Source organism: Leguminivora glycinivorella, chromosome 7 (genome assembly GCF_023078275.1).
Source record: "Leguminivora glycinivorella isolate SPB_JAAS2020 chromosome 7, LegGlyc_1.1, whole genome shotgun sequence".
Classification (NCBI taxonomy): Eukaryota; Metazoa; Arthropoda; class Insecta; order Lepidoptera; family Tortricidae; genus Leguminivora; species Leguminivora glycinivorella.
Genome location: NC_062977.1, coordinates 1,019,764 through 1,039,617, shown reverse-complemented (window position 1 = coordinate 1,039,617; position 19,854 = coordinate 1,019,764). Strand labels below are relative to the sequence as shown.

The 19,854-nt window shown below is 41.5% G+C and overlaps 2 protein-coding genes across 2 annotated transcripts; both read left to right on the top strand.

Moving 5' to 3' along the window:
- Positions 1–79: 79 nt before the first annotated feature.
- Positions 80–15,146, top strand: LOC125228132 (BTB/POZ domain-containing protein 9). The gene is made up of 14 exons (XM_048132589.1): positions 80–270; positions 1,245–1,346; positions 1,567–1,730; positions 3,344–3,407; positions 6,202–6,358; positions 6,449–6,548; positions 6,925–7,053; positions 7,586–7,745; positions 9,352–9,574; positions 10,788–10,947; positions 11,883–12,010; positions 12,782–13,021; positions 14,479–14,557; positions 14,869–15,146. The coding sequence occupies exons 2-14, from the start codon at positions 1,274–1,276 to the stop codon at positions 15,010–15,012; spliced, it is 1,821 nt and encodes a 606-aa protein (XP_047988546.1). The 5' UTR covers positions 80–270; positions 1,245–1,273; the 3' UTR covers positions 15,013–15,146.
- Positions 15,147–15,168: 22 nt separating this feature from the next.
- Positions 15,169–19,844, top strand: LOC125228133 (predicted GPI-anchored protein 58). Its single transcript, XM_048132590.1, has 2 exons — positions 15,169–15,321; positions 15,893–19,844. Exons 1-2 carry the CDS (start codon positions 15,204–15,206, stop codon positions 16,015–16,017), a joined length of 243 nt encoding a protein of 80 aa, XP_047988547.1. The 5' UTR covers positions 15,169–15,203; the 3' UTR covers positions 16,018–19,844.
- Positions 19,845–19,854: the final 10 nt, after the last annotated feature.

Here is a 19,854-nt window from a genome sequence, read left to right as displayed (position 1 = left end):
GTAAGGAACCACTCGCAAGAATCGAAAAGTCTCGACAGTTGCTTAAACAGCCGTGCAGTTGAATGTCAGAATTGTCAAAAATGTCAACTGCACTGTTTGCGTTTTCCTGTAATATTTTATTTTTGTGATGAGAAGAGGAAAATAGTTTTCGTTACAGTTAAATGAAATACATATAAGTGTTCCGTACATGTTAAGACATAAGCACAATTAATCTGGTGTTACAAGTAGCAAAACTTTCTAATAGCCTCAAGGAATACCGTGACATCATTTGTGAGTGCAATACTATTTCTACATAGTAAACACTAATACTTCTTCAACTATCTAGCGTACCTTTGCAATATCCTGGTAAACGATTAAACTCTATCTATTTTCAATTCACAATCTAATGTTAGAATTGTTGTAGTATTGGTTTATTGGTAATTATTATTTGTTGTATACAAAAAGTATCATACCATTGTCCTATTAAATGTTTTTATTTTGATTGATTATCTGGATCATATAATTGTTTATTTCGTTTTTAATTTTACAGTTTTTTGGTGTGTGACTAAGAGGTTTTAAATTTTTTGTAAACTTAAATTATTTTTAGTTGTTTTCACTAATTCACATACAGCACACAAACTTGTAACTGGAAGTATAATAACTGGAAGATAACTTTGATTTGGTACTACTGAATCTATTATTTCTGTCATACCTAATGCTTGTTTTTATTTTTAACCCCTGACACAAAATCAATGGGGTGTTACAAGTTTTTACATGTCTGTCTGTCTGTGGCATCGTAGCTCCCGAACAGATGAACCGATTTAGATTTATTTTTTTTGTTTGAAAGCTGAGTTAGTCGGGAGTGTCCTTAGCCATGTTTCATTAAAATTGGTCCACTATGTTGCGGTGGTCGGGGGTTTTTTTTGCAAAATTTTAATTTTGTGGTTATTGGTGGTAAAATAAAAAATTGTTTACTTTCATATTTACTTCCTACCAGACCCTTTAGCACAACTTGCCTTGTCGCGCGCGGGTCCATACATCAAGCGCGACTTTAAGTATGGATTCGCGCGCGACAAGGCGTTGTGCTAGAGGATCTGATTTCATTTTATTTTATTATTTTGCTTTTCGACTTTTTACTTATTTGGCTTATGATTATGGGCTCCGATTTCCACACTTAACCTCATAGAGAGAGGCCATTATTATTCGGCTTTTCAGTTGGACAAATAGCTGACATATCAGTACAAGTATTATTAATTTGTTTGCAGCTCTAACAGTTGGCGGTTAGAGAGAGAAGATGAGTAGCCAGCACCAGTACATGTCCGTGAACAACACGCCCAGCACGAGGGTCGGGGACATCGAACATATCAGTAAGTCCAGGACGTATTTATACTGTTGTTTATGTTAGAGATAGAAGATGAGTAGCCAGCACAAGAAATACACGAAATATACGATTCTGAGTATGAAGATTGTGAATCCTATATAAATCATCCTTGCAATAAGTAAATCAAATTAACAAATAAATTGTTGACTTACATACCCATTTAAAATTACAGTAGGTACTGAATTAAATAACCATTATTGCTTCAGGTCACTTATCTGAACACATTGGCTCACTATGCCTCTCCTCCGAGTACTCCGACGTGACCCTGATCGTGGAGGGGCAGAGGATCCCCGCGCACAAGGTCATCCTGGCCGCCAGCAGCGACTACTTCCGCGCGCTGCTGTACGGCGGCATGCGGGAGGCTAACCAGGTACACAGTGGCTCACTATCTACTCCGACGTGACCCTGATCGTGGAGGGGCAGCGGATCCCCGCGCACAAGGTCATCCTGGCCGCCAGCAGCGACTACTTCCGCGCGCTGCTGTACGGCGGCATGCGGGAGGCTAACCAGGTACACAGTGGCTCACTATGTACTCCGACGTGACCCTGATCGTGAAGGGGCAGCGGATTCCCGCGCACAAGGTCATCCTGGCCGCCAGCAGCGACTACTTCCGCGCGCTGCTGTACGGCGGTATGCGGGAGGCTAACCAGGTACACAGTGGCTCACTATGTATTCCGACGTGACCCTGATCGTGGAGGGGCAGCGGATCCCCGCGCACAAGGTCATCCTGGCCGCCAGCAGCGACTACTTCCGCGCGCTGCTGTACGGCGGCATGCGGGAGGCTAACCAGGTACACAGTGGCTCACTATGTACTCCGACGTGACCCTGATCGTGGAGGGGCAGCGGATCCCCGCGCACAAGGTCATCCTGGCCGCCAGCAGTGACTACTTCCGCGCGCTGCTGTACGGCGGCATGCGGGAGGCTAACCAGGTACACAGTGGCTCACTATGTACTCCGACGTGACCCTGATCGTGGAGGGGCAGCGGATCCCCGCGCACAAGGTCATCCTGGCCGCCAGCAGCGACTACTTCCGCGCGCTGCTGTACGGCGGCATGCGGGAGGCTAACCAGGTACACAGTGGCTCACTATGTATTCCGACGTGACCCTGATCGTGGAGGGGCAGTGGATCCCCGCGCACAAGGTCATCCTGGCCGCCAGCAGCGACTACTTCCGCGCGCTGCTGTACGGCGGCATGCGGGTGGCTAACCAGGTACACAGTGGCTCACTATGTACTCCGACGTGACCCTGATCGTGGAGGGGCAGCGGATCCCCGCGCACAAGGTCATCCTGGCCGCCAGCAGCGACTACTTCCGCGCGCTGCTGTACGGCGGCATGCGGGAGGCTAACCAGGTACACAGTGGCTCACTATGTATTCCGACGTGACCCTGATCGTGGAGGGGCAGCGGATCCCCGCGCACAAGGTCATCCTGGCCGCCAGCAGCGACTACTTCCGCTCGCTGCTGTACGGCGGCATGCGGGAGGCTAACCAGGTACACAGTGGCTCACTATGTACTCCGACGTGACCCTGATCGTGGAGGGGCAGAGGATCCCCGCGCACAAGGTCATCCTGGCCGCCAGCAGCGACTACTTCCGCGCGATGCTGTACGGCGGCATGCGGGAGGCTAACCAGGTACACAGTGGCTCACTATGTACTCCGACGTGACCCTGATCGTGGAGGGGCAGCGGATCCCCGCGCACAAGGTCATCCTGGCCGCCAGCAGTGACTACTTCCAATCTACTTTCAACTAGGCCTATCAGGTACACTGAACGAGCGGTACACAGTGGTTCACCACATTTCGTCTCCAATTATCCCTTAATTGCTCTATGGTTAATTGGAAGAAATCCCTAAAAGGGATAATAAGGTACCGTGTACGAAGTGATATATGTCATAACTTTTTTATGTACAATAGTTTTACTAATCTTACATTCTCGTCTGTTTTTCGTAAGTTCTGTTCTCGTTGTTCTAAGTTTGCATTTTTTCAGGCTGAGGTGGAGTTACAAGCGCCACTTCAGGCATTTAAAGCACTTCTTCGTTACGTTTATTCAGGATTCACGGTTATTTTCATTAGACTTATATTGACCGGGATATATGATTACCTTTTTGATTTTTTTCCCGATATTTCGACGCAGTTGCATGCATCATGATCACGTCGGGTGGATATGTATATTTTTATACTACGTCGGTGGCAATGGCAAACAAGCATACGGTCCGCCCGATGGAAAGCTCACAGTCACCTGTGGACGCCTGCAACGCAAGGAGTGTCACGTGCGCGTTGCCAACCCATTAGAAACTTGTACACTCCTTTTTGCTGTGTTAAGTACACAGCAAAAAAGAGTGATATTGTATACATTTTACTAACATATTCATATCGCTCACGCGGCAGGTTTCGGTGAGCGTGTCTCTATTTTTAAGCGCTCAAAATGTATGAACAATATGAACATGTGCCGTGTCTCTCAGAAAGGAATAGCAAGACCTGTCTCATCCCGTGGGTGTCATGGGCACTGGTCCCACCAAAAGCGGGTATTTAATATAATATCTGGGCGACCGAGCTTTGCTCGGTTCTGTTTTGTATCCTTGACCTGTGTCGCCATCTAGTTCAAAAATAAATAGTACCTACATCGAGCGAAAGAATTCTCAGTCTTAACAACACAACTACTCCACACGAGATGGCGCGCGTTTCGCCACAAAAGCTCAAATAGTGTATTTTCCTATTCGTGTTAGCCTTGATTGCCTTGACCTGTGTCGCCATCTAGTCTTTGCAATAAATAGTACTTACATCGACCGAAAGAATTCTGTCTTAACAGTACAACTACTGCACACGAGATGGCGCTCGAAGAAAAACGCATGAAAACTCGAAAATTCGCGTTTTCCGGGACCTAAGGATAAGTTAGATCGATTTTTCACCCCCGAAAACCCGGTCCACATAACAAATTTCAGCGAAATCGTTAGAGCGATTTCCGAGATCGTCGGTATATATAAATAAATAAATATACAAGAATATAAAAGAATGCTCGTTTAAAAGTATAAGATTTTGTTTACAAAGGAGCTACTATCTTTTGTTCGATTCTTTCGCCGAAAGCTCATAGCTTAGATAGCTACGCGCTTTTGGTGGGACCAGTGCCATATAAGGCGACTATCTAAAATTGATGGCGGTATGGTATGGTATCTTTCGCTGGGTCCTTGCTCACAAGACCTCTGGACGCTGCCACCACGAAAAAACATGGCTAGAATGCATGAGTTCATCCAGATAATGGTTGTACATTGCCTAGTCGGTAGTGACCCTGCCTGCTAAGCCGCGGTCCCGGGTTCGAATCCCGGTAAGGGCATTTATTTGTGTGATGAGCATACAGTACTGGACAAAATTCTTCATACACCGACATAAAAAAATAAACTTTCTATCATAATTTCTCTACCCTTAAACTAACATCACAGTTGTGTTGAAAACTTTTGGCTAATTTCATGGCGTACAACATACAGACAACAATAGGTATATCAATGATTGTACAATTATTGTTTTACATGGGTATAAATATAAATATTAGTACTTTTGGCTCTGGACAAATTTGATCATACAGTAATTAAAATACGAATGAAATGCAATGTATTAGTGTGTATGGCTTTCATTTGCTTTAGATATGGCTGCTTGTCTCGGAGGAACATTTTTCAGGTACAAACTGAAGGTATTTATCTAACCCATGCTTTTTCCTGTGTGCCTACTAAAGTAGGCAAAGTGGGTATAATTCAGAATAACATTTGATATTTTCTTTGTTTTTACAAAAACTTCCTTTAATTTTGGTTAGGATTGATAACATGAGACTATGTCAGCCATTGAAGCTACTTAATCCTATGAATCACAACGAACGCATGAAATAGACATACTAGTATTTTCTTTCAGTCATCTTTTCATATATATTCAGACGGGCGATGGCTGAAAGATAATACCAGTATGTATATCTCATGCGTTTGTTATGATTAATAGGAATGAATAGCTTGAATGGCTAACATAGTCCCATGTAATCAATCCAAGCCAAAATTTAAGGAAGTTTTTGGAAAAATAAAGAAAATATCAAATGTCATTCTGAATTATACCCACTTTGCCTACTTCAGTAGACACACAGGAAAAAGCTTGGGTTAGATAAATACTTTCAGTTTCTAACATAAAATGTTCCTCCGAGACAATCAGCGATATCTAAAGCAGATGACAGCCATACACACTACTACATTGCATTTCATTTGTATTTTAATTACTGTATGATCAAATTCGTCCAGAGCCAAAAGTACTGATATTTATATTTATACTCATGTAAAAAAATAATTGTAGGATCATTGATATGTTATTGTCTGTATGTTGTACGCCATGAAATTAGTTAAAAGTTTTCCAATACAACTGTGATGTTAAGTTTAAGGGTAAAGAAATTATGATAGAAAGTTTATTTTATATGTCAGTGTATGAAGAATTTTGTCCAGTACTGTAGATATTTGTTCCTGAGTCATGGATGTTTTCTATGTATATAAGTACTAGCTTTTGCCCGCGGCTTCACTCGCGTTAGAAAGAGATAAAAAGTAGCCTATGTCACTCTCCATCCCTTCAACTGTCTCCACTTAAAAAATCAAGACAATTCCTCGCTCCGTTTTGGCGTGAAGGATGGACAAACAAACAGACACACACACTTTCCCATTTATAATATTAGTATGGATTAGTATGGATTCATATATGTATTATATATATCGTTGTCTGAGTACCCACAACACAAGCCTTCTTGAGCTTACCGTGGGTCTCAGTTAATCTGTGTAAGAATGTCCTATAATATTTATTTATTTTTATTTTATTGAATTCCAGGCCACATGGGACTCTCGAACCTTCGCGAAGACACAGTCCTCGATATGTTAGGATTGGCGCACCAGTTCGACTTCCAAGAGTTAGAGGCAGCCATATCTGACTACCTTCGACAAGTGTTGGCGTTACGCAATGTATGCTCTGTGTTGGATGCCGCTAGGTGAGAGGCAGCGACTGTCTTTTAGATGAGACAACATAAGAAGATGGAATTGAGTTCTTCAAAATAGTTGAATAATTATTTTGGTTACAGACTGTACGGCCTTGATGCTTTGATGGACTACTGTTACAACTTCTTGGACAGAAATGCCACAGAGGTCCTTCAGCATGACTCCTTCCTACAGTTATCTGTTGTAAGTATTTTCGCATTCACCCTTATAAAAGAAAGAAGAGGTCTTTGAGCCTTTTTAAAAAAGTTTTCATTTGTATGTCTTCAAAAATATATTTTGACCTTATTTTAGGTACAGTCGGCCAGAAAAGTGGTTTACCACTTTTCGACCTTATGTGTTTGAAATAGAGTCGAAAAGTGGTAAACCACTTTCTTGGCTGACTGTACTAAGAATAGTTAACAATTTCTTTTCAAATCGTCACTTTTTTGTGTGGAAGCTATTTTTAATTTCATGAAAGTGAATTACTGGAAATTATTTTTTCATACAAATTTTTGGATCACATTTTTCTAAACAAAATAGCATTTTATGAGCCATATTTGACACTTATTTTTTATTTTAGGAGGCATTACAAGGTCTTCTGGAGCGAGATTCATTCTTCGCGCCAGAAGTGGACATTTTCAAAGCAGTCTGCAAGTGGTTTGAGGCTAACCAACAATGGGTCAAATCGGAAAGTGGACAAGCACAAGTGGTACATATGTCATCATTTATTTATTTATTATTTACTAGCTTTTGCCCGCGGCTTCGCTCGCGTTAGAAAGGGACAAAAAGTAGTAAAAAATCACGTCAATTCGTCGCTCCGTTATGCCGTGAAAGACGGACAAACAAACAGACATAGCATAGGAATCTATTGCTGCATAATTAGCGTCTTTAGCACAGTATAATAAAGAGTACTATCGTACAGTATGGCCACTCCCGCTCCCCGCTGAAAGTGCCGCCCACCCCCTCTCGGTTACCTCACAGTTACCGCCTGTCAAAAACGCGAACAGTCGACCTGTCATATGTCACTCACACAAGCATAGTACGCGTTCACCTACACGAGCTTAGATTGTGTGCTAGAAACGCGCATCTTTCATATATTTGATCGCCAGTGTCCGAGGTGTGTCTTTAGTCTTCTTTTCCTTATAGTTATTAGTTGCAGACACAGCAGTAATCGTCCTTAGTACACTATAGCAGTACCTAGTTAACTAAACAAATTCTAACTGGGTCTGTGTTGTCAACAGGAGAAGATCCTAAAATGTGTACGTCTCACACTAATGAGCCTTGAAGAATTACTCCGAGTTGTTCGGCCATTCGCGCCCGTCACTCCAGACATGTTGCTTGACGCCATCCACGACAAAACTCGAACTCGCAGCACGGATCTACGCCACCGGGGCTTACTACGTGAGTCTCCTTTTTTCTACGTTAACAGGCATCTTCTGGGCGAGCTCACTCCATCGTAGGCCACGTCTTTGCCTTTGGCTAGTCTGTAGCCAAGAGTAGGCCCATTTATAGTAATAAAAAAAAAATCCTCCGCTCACAAACAGACCGACAGCTGACTATTTCGTGGTATTACTATACATCTCCCGTAGCGAATTTACAAAGTTATCGTTTTGTATAGAGATGGGCAGAATATGGACTTTGCCGAATACGAATATTTAGAAAGCGGATGTTAAAATTACAACTATTAAATGATTGATAAATAAAGAAAAATAAAAAAATAACTAAAACTTAGTTAATACAACTCTGAACTCTTTTCAACTTTGTATTTATATTTTGAGTATTTTGACGCATAGGCAATTATCTCTTTTTAGTAGTTCCTTAGGAATCTACTAAAATAGGAGCTTATTATCCAATGGAATACGTAAGATCTACATTAGTTATTTACTTTGTTTATTCGGTAAGTATTCGGTAATGCAACCGAATTATTCGGCCGAATACGAACATTGAAAAACTTGCCGAATATGCCGAATACCGAATATTTACCGAATATTCGGCCCATCTCTAGTTTGGGAGGTATTTACTTATAAAATGTATTGCTGGCTTCTGGTCTAAAGTAAGAGATCCCAAACTGTGGACCAGGGCGCCCTAGCGTCGCAGTAAAAAGGGCCGCAGTTTTCTTCACTGTTATTCTGTCTATTACGAATAACATATCTAGGTTAGGGTGAAAATATACCGTGAGCTGTTATTGAAACTTGTAAGAGCGCCGACTTTTTTTTTAATACTACGTCGGTGGCAAACAAGCGGTCACCGTAACCTATGGACGCCTGCAACTCAAGAAGTGTCACATGCGCGTTGCCAACCCATTAGAAACTTGTACAGTGTAGTGTACACTTTTACTGTGTTAAGTGTACAGCAAAAAGGAGTGTACAAGTTCCAAGAAGGGTTCGGGTTGCCGACGACTCAAAAGACAATAGACGGAACAAATTTAGTTCCGTAGATCCTTACGTCACCAGCACACCGCACCCTCGAGCTCTGGCAGCCTTACTCACCGGCAGGAACACAACACTATGAGTAGGGTCTAGTGCTATTTGGCTGCGGTCTTCTGTAAGTCGGAGGTACTACCCCTGTTGGGCTTTGCTCTAGATTCGAGCGAGATGATATCCGCTGTGCTGTGCCCTACCACACAAAGCGGAATACCATTCGCTATGCCCTACCTCCTACAAAAACCTCCTTAAAAATATCAAAGAGTCAAAGTAAAATATGTAATCACAGTGCCTAGACTGCCATCTCTCGACACAAGCTTAGAACTTTTGAACCTCAGTTTTGACAATTTGATCCATATTCTTAGCTTTATATGTGTTAAAATGTCAAGTATTAATATTAGCGCCATCTAGCCGAGCGTCCCCCAAAGGTGTATCGCCATCTAGGTCACCGTACCTTTTTCTGTACAGTTTTCAGGTACGTTTTTTTCTTAGACTTCATCTGTCTATACGGAGTTATATACGTCTTTGAAAATATTAAGTTCTCTGCTTCAAACGATGTTCCTATTTTTAAATAATTGTTTCAGTCCCAGAAGAAAACGTAGCCACACTAAAACGCGGAGCCCGCGTCATAGCCGGGGACATGCGCTCCGCCCTCCTGGACGGAGACTGCGAGAACTACGACATGGAGCGGGGGTACACCCGGCACACCATCAGCGACGACCCCAACAACCCGGGGATCCTGGTTCGACTCCCGGCCCCGACCATCCTCAACCACCTGCGGCTGCTGCTGTGGGATAGGGACAACAGGTATTGTGAATCATTATAATTTACGATGATTTGACATGAGATTCTTGCTGTATAACCTAACCACAAAATTAAAATTTTGTAAAAACTCAAAAAACCCCCGACTGCGACATAGTAGACCGATTTTTTGGTCGCGGATTTCAGGATATAATTATTTTACGGTACATTCTTAACGGCACGTTTGCGCACTTTATAACACTTGTATTACTTACACATTTTCTTTATTCTTGTTTGTCATTAATTATATATGTATGTATTATTTCCACTTTAATTTGTATTTAATTTCACAGCAATGTAAATAATTATATATAATCATAAATTGTTTTCTCTCCCTACTTTTACCTTAACATATTTCTTCATTTACACACACTTATAAACTGAACACACACATTTCTTTATTTATTTAAAAAAACTGTAACGTGATCTGGGTACCGACAGAATATCAGTGCCTCACTCGAAAGGGTGAAGCGTATAGCTGAGTCGGAACCCTTTTGTTTTTGCTGCAATGCACACAGTGTTGGTAAGCATTTTTTTAAATGTATGTTGTGTACGTAATTTTAAGTCAATTATATGTTTTTTTTTCTCTTCTTGTTCTGTGTTGCATTTGTAATTGTGTGTTATTGCAGCATTCAAATAAAGCTTTTATCTATCTATCTATCTATCATTTTTATGAAACATGGCTAAGAAAACTCCCGACTAACTCAGCTTTCAGACAAAAAAAAAACTAAATCTAAATCGGTTCACCCGTTCGAGAGCTACGATGCCACAGACAGACACACACACAGACAGGCAGACAAACAGACAGACAGACAGACACGTCAAACTTATAACACCCCGTTGTTTTGCGTCGGGGGTTTAAAACCGATATTGCATAAAAGTGTATCCATTATCCAGTTGGGGACACTGCATTAATCTGTTCGCTTCTATGAAACTTTATGTATTCCTTTATAAGTATAACCACCATACACAATTTAAATTAAAAAAAAAGCGCCGATAAAGTGGACCGATTTTCATCAAACATGGCCAGAACTCTCCCGACTAATTTAGCTTTCAAACACAAAAAACGGAATCTAAATCCGTTCATCCGTTCGAAACTACGACGCCACAAACACATACGGACATACAGACAGGCAGACACCTCAAATTTATAACACTCCGTCATTTTTGCGTCGGGGGTTAAAAAGGGTTAACTTTTCTAACCTATTTCTCTTCGCAGATCATACGCGTACTTCATAGAAGTATCGGTTGACCAGAAGGACTGGGTGCGAGTGATCGACCACAGCAAGTACTACTGTCGCTCGTGGCAGAACCTGTACTTCCCGGCCCGAGTGGTGCAGTACATCAAGATAGTCGGCACCAGCAATACTGTCAACAAGGTAAGTGGATATTAAAATATTTAAATTATAAATGTGTTCATTTACCATTAAATATATAAAACCCCTCCAGGCAGGCATGGTCACGCGATAAATGATAAAACATCAGGCCGTCCCTATCGAACATACAAATAGTGCGATAGGGATGGCCTGGCCTGCCTGTTCATGTAACAGACATATATCCAACCGACCGCGCCAATATTAGAGTATGTTTCATACTGTCAACAAGGTATAGCTATATGAAGATGACATTAGAGTAAATGTTTCTATCCTGCCGACTGCACCAGTGTCACATTCTGTTGTTCGTGGCAAAATCTGTATTTTCGGGCCAGAGTGGTGCAGTACATCAAGATAGTCGGCACCATACTGTCAACAAGGTAAGTTTAGTTAAGTTTGAAAAATTATATAATTTACATCCCACCGACTGCGCCAGATGACAGTCACTTTATAAAAAAAACTAGGGTCTACGCCAAATCCTGGAATTCGTTACCAAAGCGGACACCAGGCTCTCAAATCGTGGCAAAAATGTCGGTATAGCATAATGCTAGAAAAAGAAGATCCTACCGACTGCGCCAGTTTCAAAGTATTTTGTTTTGTATGTTTGCATTGCACAGGATAATTTAGCTGCGGAGTCTCTGTCCAGACAATACAACACATAATTTATGACTACCCTAAGAGGAAATACACAGGCCTGTTGGGTGAAGAAGCTGTAAATAAAATTGTAGTCCTTATTAAATTGTTAATATTTTGTTAGTAGCCGTACGCGTACTATTCGATAAAACAGAATAATTTTATTTGATTTTATAAATTTATCAAATGATTACTCTGCGCTGCGTACAATGAACTGTCATTTATTGATTTTAGTTTTTGACTGGACTCTTCAATTGAACGACATTTGTATGTCCAAAAAATAAAAAAGTTTCGTGTTATTTTCATAGGTATTTCACGCAGTGGCCTTAGAAGCGATGCACACAGCGCGCGTGCCTCCGTTAAGCAACGGCCTCGTGAGGCCTCTGCACAACGTGGCCACCGTCGAGCTGTCCGCCGTGGTTATTGAGGGCATCAGGTAGACTTTCAACCCTTTTATATTATAGCAGCCATTCGCCTAATTACCCCTTTGACTTTAGATTAAAATAAACCTACACAGTATTTAAAATTATCACTGATTTTTGTATTTTATTCGTTAGCACACCGATGAAAAGGGAAAGCTACTTATTTGTGATTCAGCTGACTTGAAACACTGTAGTGCTATTAACCCCTCAAACACCTTGTTCCAAATCTGTCACAGACAATTTAAACTCTGAATAACAGATTGAAGGTTACCACAAGCACACTGTCACACTACTCTATATACCTCTACATAAGTCACCTATAGAGCATTAACTTATACTTCCAATATAGTATTCACATCCAGGCTCGGTGGATCCCCCGGCGGGCGCCAAAATCGAACTTCTTAAAGTCCAAGAGCGAATTTGAAATTTTTTAGTTTTTGCCCTCCTGAAAAAAGTCTAGATCCGGTACTGTTTACTTCACATGGCGACCCTGCCAAAATTTTAATAGCAAAGCATTGTAGCGTGAGTGCTTCACCTCACCCTATATATAAGTAGCGTAACCTGTAATTGTACACACAATAAACCTATATTCGATACAAGCGAGTTCTCCTTTAGTCCCCACATTACAGCATGACGAAGTGGATAAGGTAAACCACAATTTTCAGCCAATTTATTCCTTCTAGCAGTAGTCCATTTCGATTGATGTAGTTTTGAATGACTAAATTGTCTTTTTTTGTTGCGGTTCACAGGTTTTTTTTTTATAATATTACAAGTTTTATCTTCAGCCGCTCCCGCAACGCGCTTCTAAACGGCGACACGGAGCACTACGACTGGGAGCAAGGCTACACGTGCCACCAGCTCGGCTCGGGCGCCATCGTGGTGCAACTGGCGCAGCCCTACCTGCTCTCCTCCATCCGCCTGCTGCTGTGGGACTGCGACTACAGACACTACTCGTACTACGTCGAGACTAGCGTCAACTACTGGGACTGGGAGACCGTGTGCGACCGCACCAGAGACGCCGCCAGGTAACATATCATTTAGTGCCCCGTGTGCACAGTAGTGTCACTTCTAACAAACGTACGCCGCGCGGTGTGAATGAGTGCGCGCCGTGTACTCAACACATGTATATATCCGCGTACGAACACGGCGCGCACACATACTTAGCGGCAACATTACTGGAAGCAAGGCTACACGTGCCACCAGGGGCTCGTTTCTCGAAAGATATTAGTCTAGTAAGTGTGTTGCCATGGCAACCCATACCATTTGACAGTTCGTGGACTAATATTAGTCCAATGTCGTCCGAGAATTGGGCCTCAGCTCGGCTCGGGCGCCATCGTGGTTCAACTGGCGCAGCCCTACCTGCTCTCCTCCATCCGCCTGCTGCTGTCTACAGACACTACTCGTACTACGTCGAGACTAGCGTCAACTACTAGGACTGGGAGACCGTGTGTGACCGCACCAGAGACGCCGCCAGGTGTGTCCAACTGACCCCGCTCTCCTCTATCTGTCTGCTGTGGGACACTACCACCACTATAGTACCATTGGCAACACTGTTAGCTGTACATTTGTAATCCTTATTACAAGGGGATAACGTCTAGCGATGGTTAGCTAAGAGTGTTGCTGTTAGTACTACACCGTATCCACTTATACTCGTTCTCCTTTATCCGCTTTCTACCGTGGAAGTTATTTTTTTTTATACCATAATCAGTATTGTATTGTAGCCGTTTAGATCCTAATATGACAGTTCTGGCCAATTTTCTAACAGATGCTAATGTAATAAAATAACAGAACAGTTGCAATAAAACTGTTTTATGTTTACATCGTTTACAGAATATTTATTGGTAAAAACAATTTTACATGTCAACAAAAGGGACAGCTATTTTTTGTGATTCAGCTGACTTGAAACACCGTAGTGCTATTAACCCATCAAACACCTTGTTCCAAATCTGTCACAGACAATTTACACTCTAATTAACAGATTTAAGGTTATAAGTCCAACAGCAAATTTTTGACAACGGCGTTCCAAGGGTTAATACAAGCACACTGTCACACTACTCTATATAGATAAGTCACCTATAGGATAGGGGCATTAACTTATACTTCCAGTATAGTATTCACATCCAGGCCCGGTGGATACCCCGGCGGGAGCCAAATCCGAACTTCTTCAAGTCCAAGAGGCGCCAAATTTGACATTTTTTAGTTTTTGCCCTCCTGAAAAAAGTCTAAATCCGGTACTGTTTACGTCACATGGCGACCCTGCCAAAATTTTAATAGCAAAGCATTGTAGAGTGAGTGCTACACCTCACTCACACTGCCTCACCTCACCCTATATATAAGTAGCGTAACCTGTAATTGTACACACAATAAACCTATATTCGATACAAGTGAGTTAGTCCTTTAGTCCCCGCGTCACAGCATGACGAAGCGGATAAGGTAAACGATAATTTACAGCCGTTAGATTTATTTTATATGTCTTTTACAGATCGTGGCAGGTGATTTATTTTTCTCCGCGTCCAGTGTCCATCATACGAGTTGTAGGAACCAATAATTCAGTTAACGAGGTATGTTGTACTCTAGAGTGTAGAATTTTTGGATAATTATAACCTTACTAGAAAATAGTTGATATAGTCAACATTAATTGTGTCACTTAATTTCAAATGTGGGTAAATCCATTCTGTTTTAAGGTTGAATATATAAAAAATGTAATATGATTTGATAGATAATCAACCTTATAGCAGAATGGATTTACTCAAGTTTGTAGTTAAGCGACACAATTGTAATACCAAAAGGTCCTATCCTATTAGTTTGTAAATTTTGTAATGGTTATTCGTTTGCTTGTTCTTTTTGCTCTTATATTCTTTATATTGTGCAGGTGTTCCACATGGTGCACCTGGAGTGCCCGGCGCAGGTGGAGGAGGCGGCGGGCGACCCGGCCGCCAAGAAGCCGCGCGCCGACACACAGCCGCCCACGCCTAACGGCTCCAACAGTAACGCCAACGGTAAGTGCAGTGGTTGAAGAGTGTTATATTGTGCAGGTGTCCCACATGGTGCACCTGGAGTGCCCGGCGCAGGTGGAGGAGGCGGCGGGCGACCCGGCCGCCAAGAAGCCGCGCGCCGACACACAGCCGCCCACGCCTAACGGCTCCAACAGTAACGCCAACGGTAAGTGCAGTGGTTGAAGAGTGTTATATTGTGCAGGTGTCCCACATGGTGCACCTGGAGTGCCCGGCGCAGGTGGAGGAGGCGGCGGGCGACCCGGCCGCCAAGAAGCCGCGCGCCGACACACAGCCGCCCACGCCTAACGGCTCCAACAGTAACGCCAACGGTAAGTCTTACAGCTGATACAGATCGGCTGCAAGTTTTATCGGTATGCCGGCTTCACGAGTAACATCGGCTTATTAGGGCCAGTTGCATCAACCACATTTGACAGAAACATCATCGTCACGCATCAGATGTCTATGGAACTTACCATTCAATAAAGTTTAACGAACGCTTTAACGGTGACAGACGGTTTGATGCAACCGGCCCTTAGTGTTCCACATGGTGCGCTCGGAGAGAAGCAGCGGGTGACCCGTCTGCCAAGAAACCTCGTGCTAAAGCCAGCTAACGGCATCAATATTAATTTTAATGGGTTTTTGTGGCGTTTTGTCAGCATGGGGGTATGATAGCCTCAATGCTTTTTTTATTCGAAGTTTGACACGCATTTAGTCCTTTCTTTCTCTTCAATAGCAAATATGACAATATACAGTAAACGGCGATAAAGAATGCACATCGGTCTTTGGAAAGAGGCAATTAACGTCACATAAGCAAGAAAGAGACAGCGCTCTATGAAGACGAAAGACCGATATGCTTTCATCATTATCGCCGGGCATTGTAAAAATGATCGGTGATTGCAGCCCCCGCCCCGGCCCCCGCCGCCCCCGCCCTCCCCCGCGCCGCGTCCCCGCCCGCGCCCCCCGCGCAGCCCCCCGAGCAGCCCGCCGAGACCGCTACGGAGGCTGAGGAGCGCTACGACGACTGAACCACGCCACATATATTATCTCTTAGGTACTACTACCGCTACCTATATGGGAAACACTTTAATGCACTATCTTTACACATTAAAAGGGGGGTCCTTACAGCAGAATGAACGCGTATAATAGCGATCGCGAGTTTCTCACCTGCCTGATAGACTGCCCCTTCCTTTCTAACTATATTAATTAAAATAAAACGGGTAGCTATCTCGCGACCGACCATTTTTAATACGCGTGTCCCCCCTTTACAACTTCCGACGAATCGTAGAAGTTCTCGCATCATTAATTCATTATTACACTAAATCGCCTATAAGCTAGCGTGATGTCAAATAAAGCTTTGTACCGATGAAATTCGTTCACTATAAAATTATTAAGACACGCTCTCCCCGCACTTTTAAACAGAATACTATATTCTTTTCTACAATATAACGACAACTATGTTTAGTTCACATAATATAACCTTGTAAAAAACGTGCAAATAATTTTCAAAGTCAATATTTTTAACCTCGACGAATGCGGAAATATATGAAATCTTTAATATCCTACAAACATTTTGATAAAGATACATTTTATAGACAGAATTGAAAATAGGACAACTCTGTTAATTAAGAATAACTGTGTCTCCATCCATTCTTCTCTAACCAAGCCAAGCTGGTTAGTGTGAAAGAGATACATACTGACGTACAGTCAACTACAAAAAGATGTATCCACTTTTTCACCTTATTGCATTGTAATAAAGTGAAAAAGTGGATATATCTCTTTGTAGGCGACTGTACTACGATTCATGTACAGATAATGAAAGTGATTTTAAACTCTATAGCATAGGGATAGAGTTCATAATCAAGTGGGAAGACTTTTTATGAAGTCACGTAAGTTGAGTTGAAATACACGAATAAAATTGAAATATCATTATAAGTATACTTCAATATACGAAAGAGTTAAATTTAATAAAACTGAAAAATAATTATTTTGCGTATCTAGACTACGTAGAGTGTTTTTAGATATCGTACTGGCCACTAACTTGTAGAATTCACTCTCGCGTGCGTAGTTTATATTTAAAAAAACAATATACTGGCACGCTATTTAATCGATCGCTCCGTAGTGTGTGTCGCCTTCTGAGGTAAGAGTCATCCCAGTTCCCACACTAGTGTCTTCCAACTTTACAGTCTGGTAATAAAGAATAAAGGTTAAAAAGTGGCAACATTATAGTGCTGTCCCTTTCAAATCAATTTGTGTGATAAAACAGAGCGACGCTGACGCTACGATGTTGCCACTTTTGAATTCTATTATTTTTTATCAGCAACACTACAGCCTGCCAAAAATGAGTAGAAATTAAAGACGTGGCAACATCGTCGTGTCGTCTCGTTTTCCCGCATATCATTGATTTGAAAGAGACGACACGATTTTTTTTATTTCTACTCTCTTATGTACCAGACGAGGTTGTATTCGACTTAGACGCCGACGCTCAAAAGACGCTATTGTGGGGCTGTCCTAAAATAGACTATTCGTGATAATGTTGATATAAGTTATTCCATGTTATTGTAGTCGACCGTCTATTTAGTTATTTAGTCCTTAAGATGTTTTCTAGTCTTTATCTCTTGGCCGGCATAGTTTGATTATATTTGGTCCTCAAAAAACTCTTTCTTTTAATGAATAACATCATATTTGTGGGCAGTAATGTTAAAAAAAACTGTGGTGACAGTACTATACATCTGCAGAATCTACATCAGATCTTGAACTGTTTTATTATTTGAGGTTTTCATTATAGCAGATATAATCAACCGATGTCGTCTTTCAGACGCCTTTATGAAATACCACAGGATATTTTTTTTTCATCACAACGAGTTTGTTAGGCATATTATCGGCTTATGCATCCGCTTAACACATTCACCAGATAAAAAATGGCGCACTACTACGTTAGAAACCGTTTGTAATTTATAACAGCTCGCTCATATGGCGAGAACCCGCCCAGCGGGTTCTCCGGCATCTGAGCAAAGTTCACGAGTGCCCACCAGGCGGGTTCTTGATTTCGAAAGTGTTACCTAAGTGCGGTAGGTAACAGGGTTGCAATGACCACAGCTTTTACTTTGGTTTGAAAAACGCCGTTAGGAAAATAAGGATTTTTTCTGTGGTGTATCTCATATTTGTATCTGTAATCTAGTGCTTTAACTTTTCTTTACATATTTCCCTAATTTTATTATTTAATGTAATATCGTTTTACCTTTAAGATACTTATGGTTAAAGACCACGTCTGTTCGATTTTATATCTTATGCGTTTTAAGTTAAGGTAGAATATACTTTAGTGGTCTTCGTATAAATAATGTATCACCTTGTCTATATTTATGTTAAATCATGTTTATCTGTTTTTAAATAAGTAAAGTCGCCATCAGACATAACTGAGCGGCCGGAGCGAGCAAAAATATCTGAACTGAACACGCCTCCTTATCGCCTTGTCAATAGATGAGTGTTCAGTTATTTTGTGAGCATCTTGATCGCTCCGATTCCGAGATCTATAGGCAACTCTGTACTAAACATTATTATAATAGTGACTGCTGTTAACTTCCGTCATTAATATAATTAAAAAAAAATAATCTTAACTATACGTCATTTTCTTTATATTGAACGGCCAACTCTTGTATGCAACCATCGTAGTATAAAAACTGCTGTAGCTTAATCAGTATGAATAGTATAAGTTGTTATATTCTAATTTGGATCACATCGATTTAAATAGTTACATACTTAGTTTGTAATCTCAATCAGATCACAAATCGATTCATTATCAAACACTGTTATCAATTTTATCGGAAATATTGTATATTCCTGATCCTTTGTGGTAATTTGGAATGTTTATTTGACAATTGTATTGGATTAGAGTGATCCTTAACACATTCATTGCCGAAAAAAAAAATGGCACACTGCTCCAGAAACGGATCGTTATCTGTATCTGACGTAATTGTTATCTTATATAGCGACCACCCGCCTAGCGGGTTATCCGGCATCTGAGCAAACATTACGAGCGCCCACCAGGCGGGTTCCTGGCAGTTAATGTGTAAAGGAGTGTGTCACCTTTATTACTAGCATTTTCTTTAATGATAGTGCATATTGGTTACTGTTGTTCAAGTTAGAGTTGATAAGTTTAAACATGGATGTTGGAAGGATTGACGTATTATGCGATATTCAGGATACTGTCAAAAATTTGCGGGTTATTTTGGTTGATCAGAAAAAATCGTTCTCGAATAAATGCAAAGAGACGGCTGAAAATTGAGTCAGAATCTTAATACACTAGATATGAGGTTAAATAATCAATCCTTAATAAATAAATAAATAATCAGGCCTTCCGCTAATACCGGAGTTCACAATTTGCGGACATCTTTCTGCGTCATTTAGACGGCACGTGAAGTTGTGTTTGATTGACCTTGACCGGTGACCCAGGTAACTAGGTATGTAACCATCTATGGTAACAAGACTGCTAAGTCTTCAATGGAGAGCTTTGGTGCACAATATAACAACCTCATGTGGTCGCGACATGAGGAACCGAGAAATAGTCTTTAATAAAATCGCATATGCGTTCTCACACCGTGTAAATTGGCCTTAATTGGATTAAAAGTAAAAAATGCCTACAGTTTGTAAATGTCTGTGTATGTCCTGAATGTCGTATTTAATAGGGGCGTTAGACCTTAGTGCGTCAGACGGCCAGCCGTCTTCTACTGTGATAAATTGGAACCAGCTGTGAGAAGCTGGGTGGGTGTAGCTACATTCATTATCCTTTGTAGTTGTAAGGCAGAGATATAATATTGTAGAGCTTTTAATATGTTTTAATAAAAATTAAGTGATATTCGTGTTTC

Excerpts from the sequence above, each read along its gene's own strand:
- LOC125228132 (XM_048132589.1), top strand. The coding sequence starts at position 1,274 with ATGAGTAGCCAGCACCAGTACATGTCCGTGAACAACACGCCCAGCACG. Across the intron at positions 7,054-7,585 it reads AAAGTGGACAAGCACAAGTG|GAGAAGATCCTAAAATGTGT; the intron begins GTACATATGTCA and ends TGTTGTCAACAG. Across the intron at positions 7,746-9,351 it reads ACGCCACCGGGGCTTACTAC|TCCCAGAAGAAAACGTAGCC; the intron begins GTGAGTCTCCTT and ends TAATTGTTTCAG.
- LOC125228133 (XM_048132590.1), top strand. The coding sequence starts at position 15,204 with ATGGTGCACCTGGAGTGCCCGGCGCAGGTGGAGGAGGCGGCGGGCGAC. Across the intron at positions 15,322-15,892 it reads CTCCAACAGTAACGCCAACG|CCCCCGCCCCGGCCCCCGCC; the intron begins GTAAGTCTTACA and ends CGGTGATTGCAG.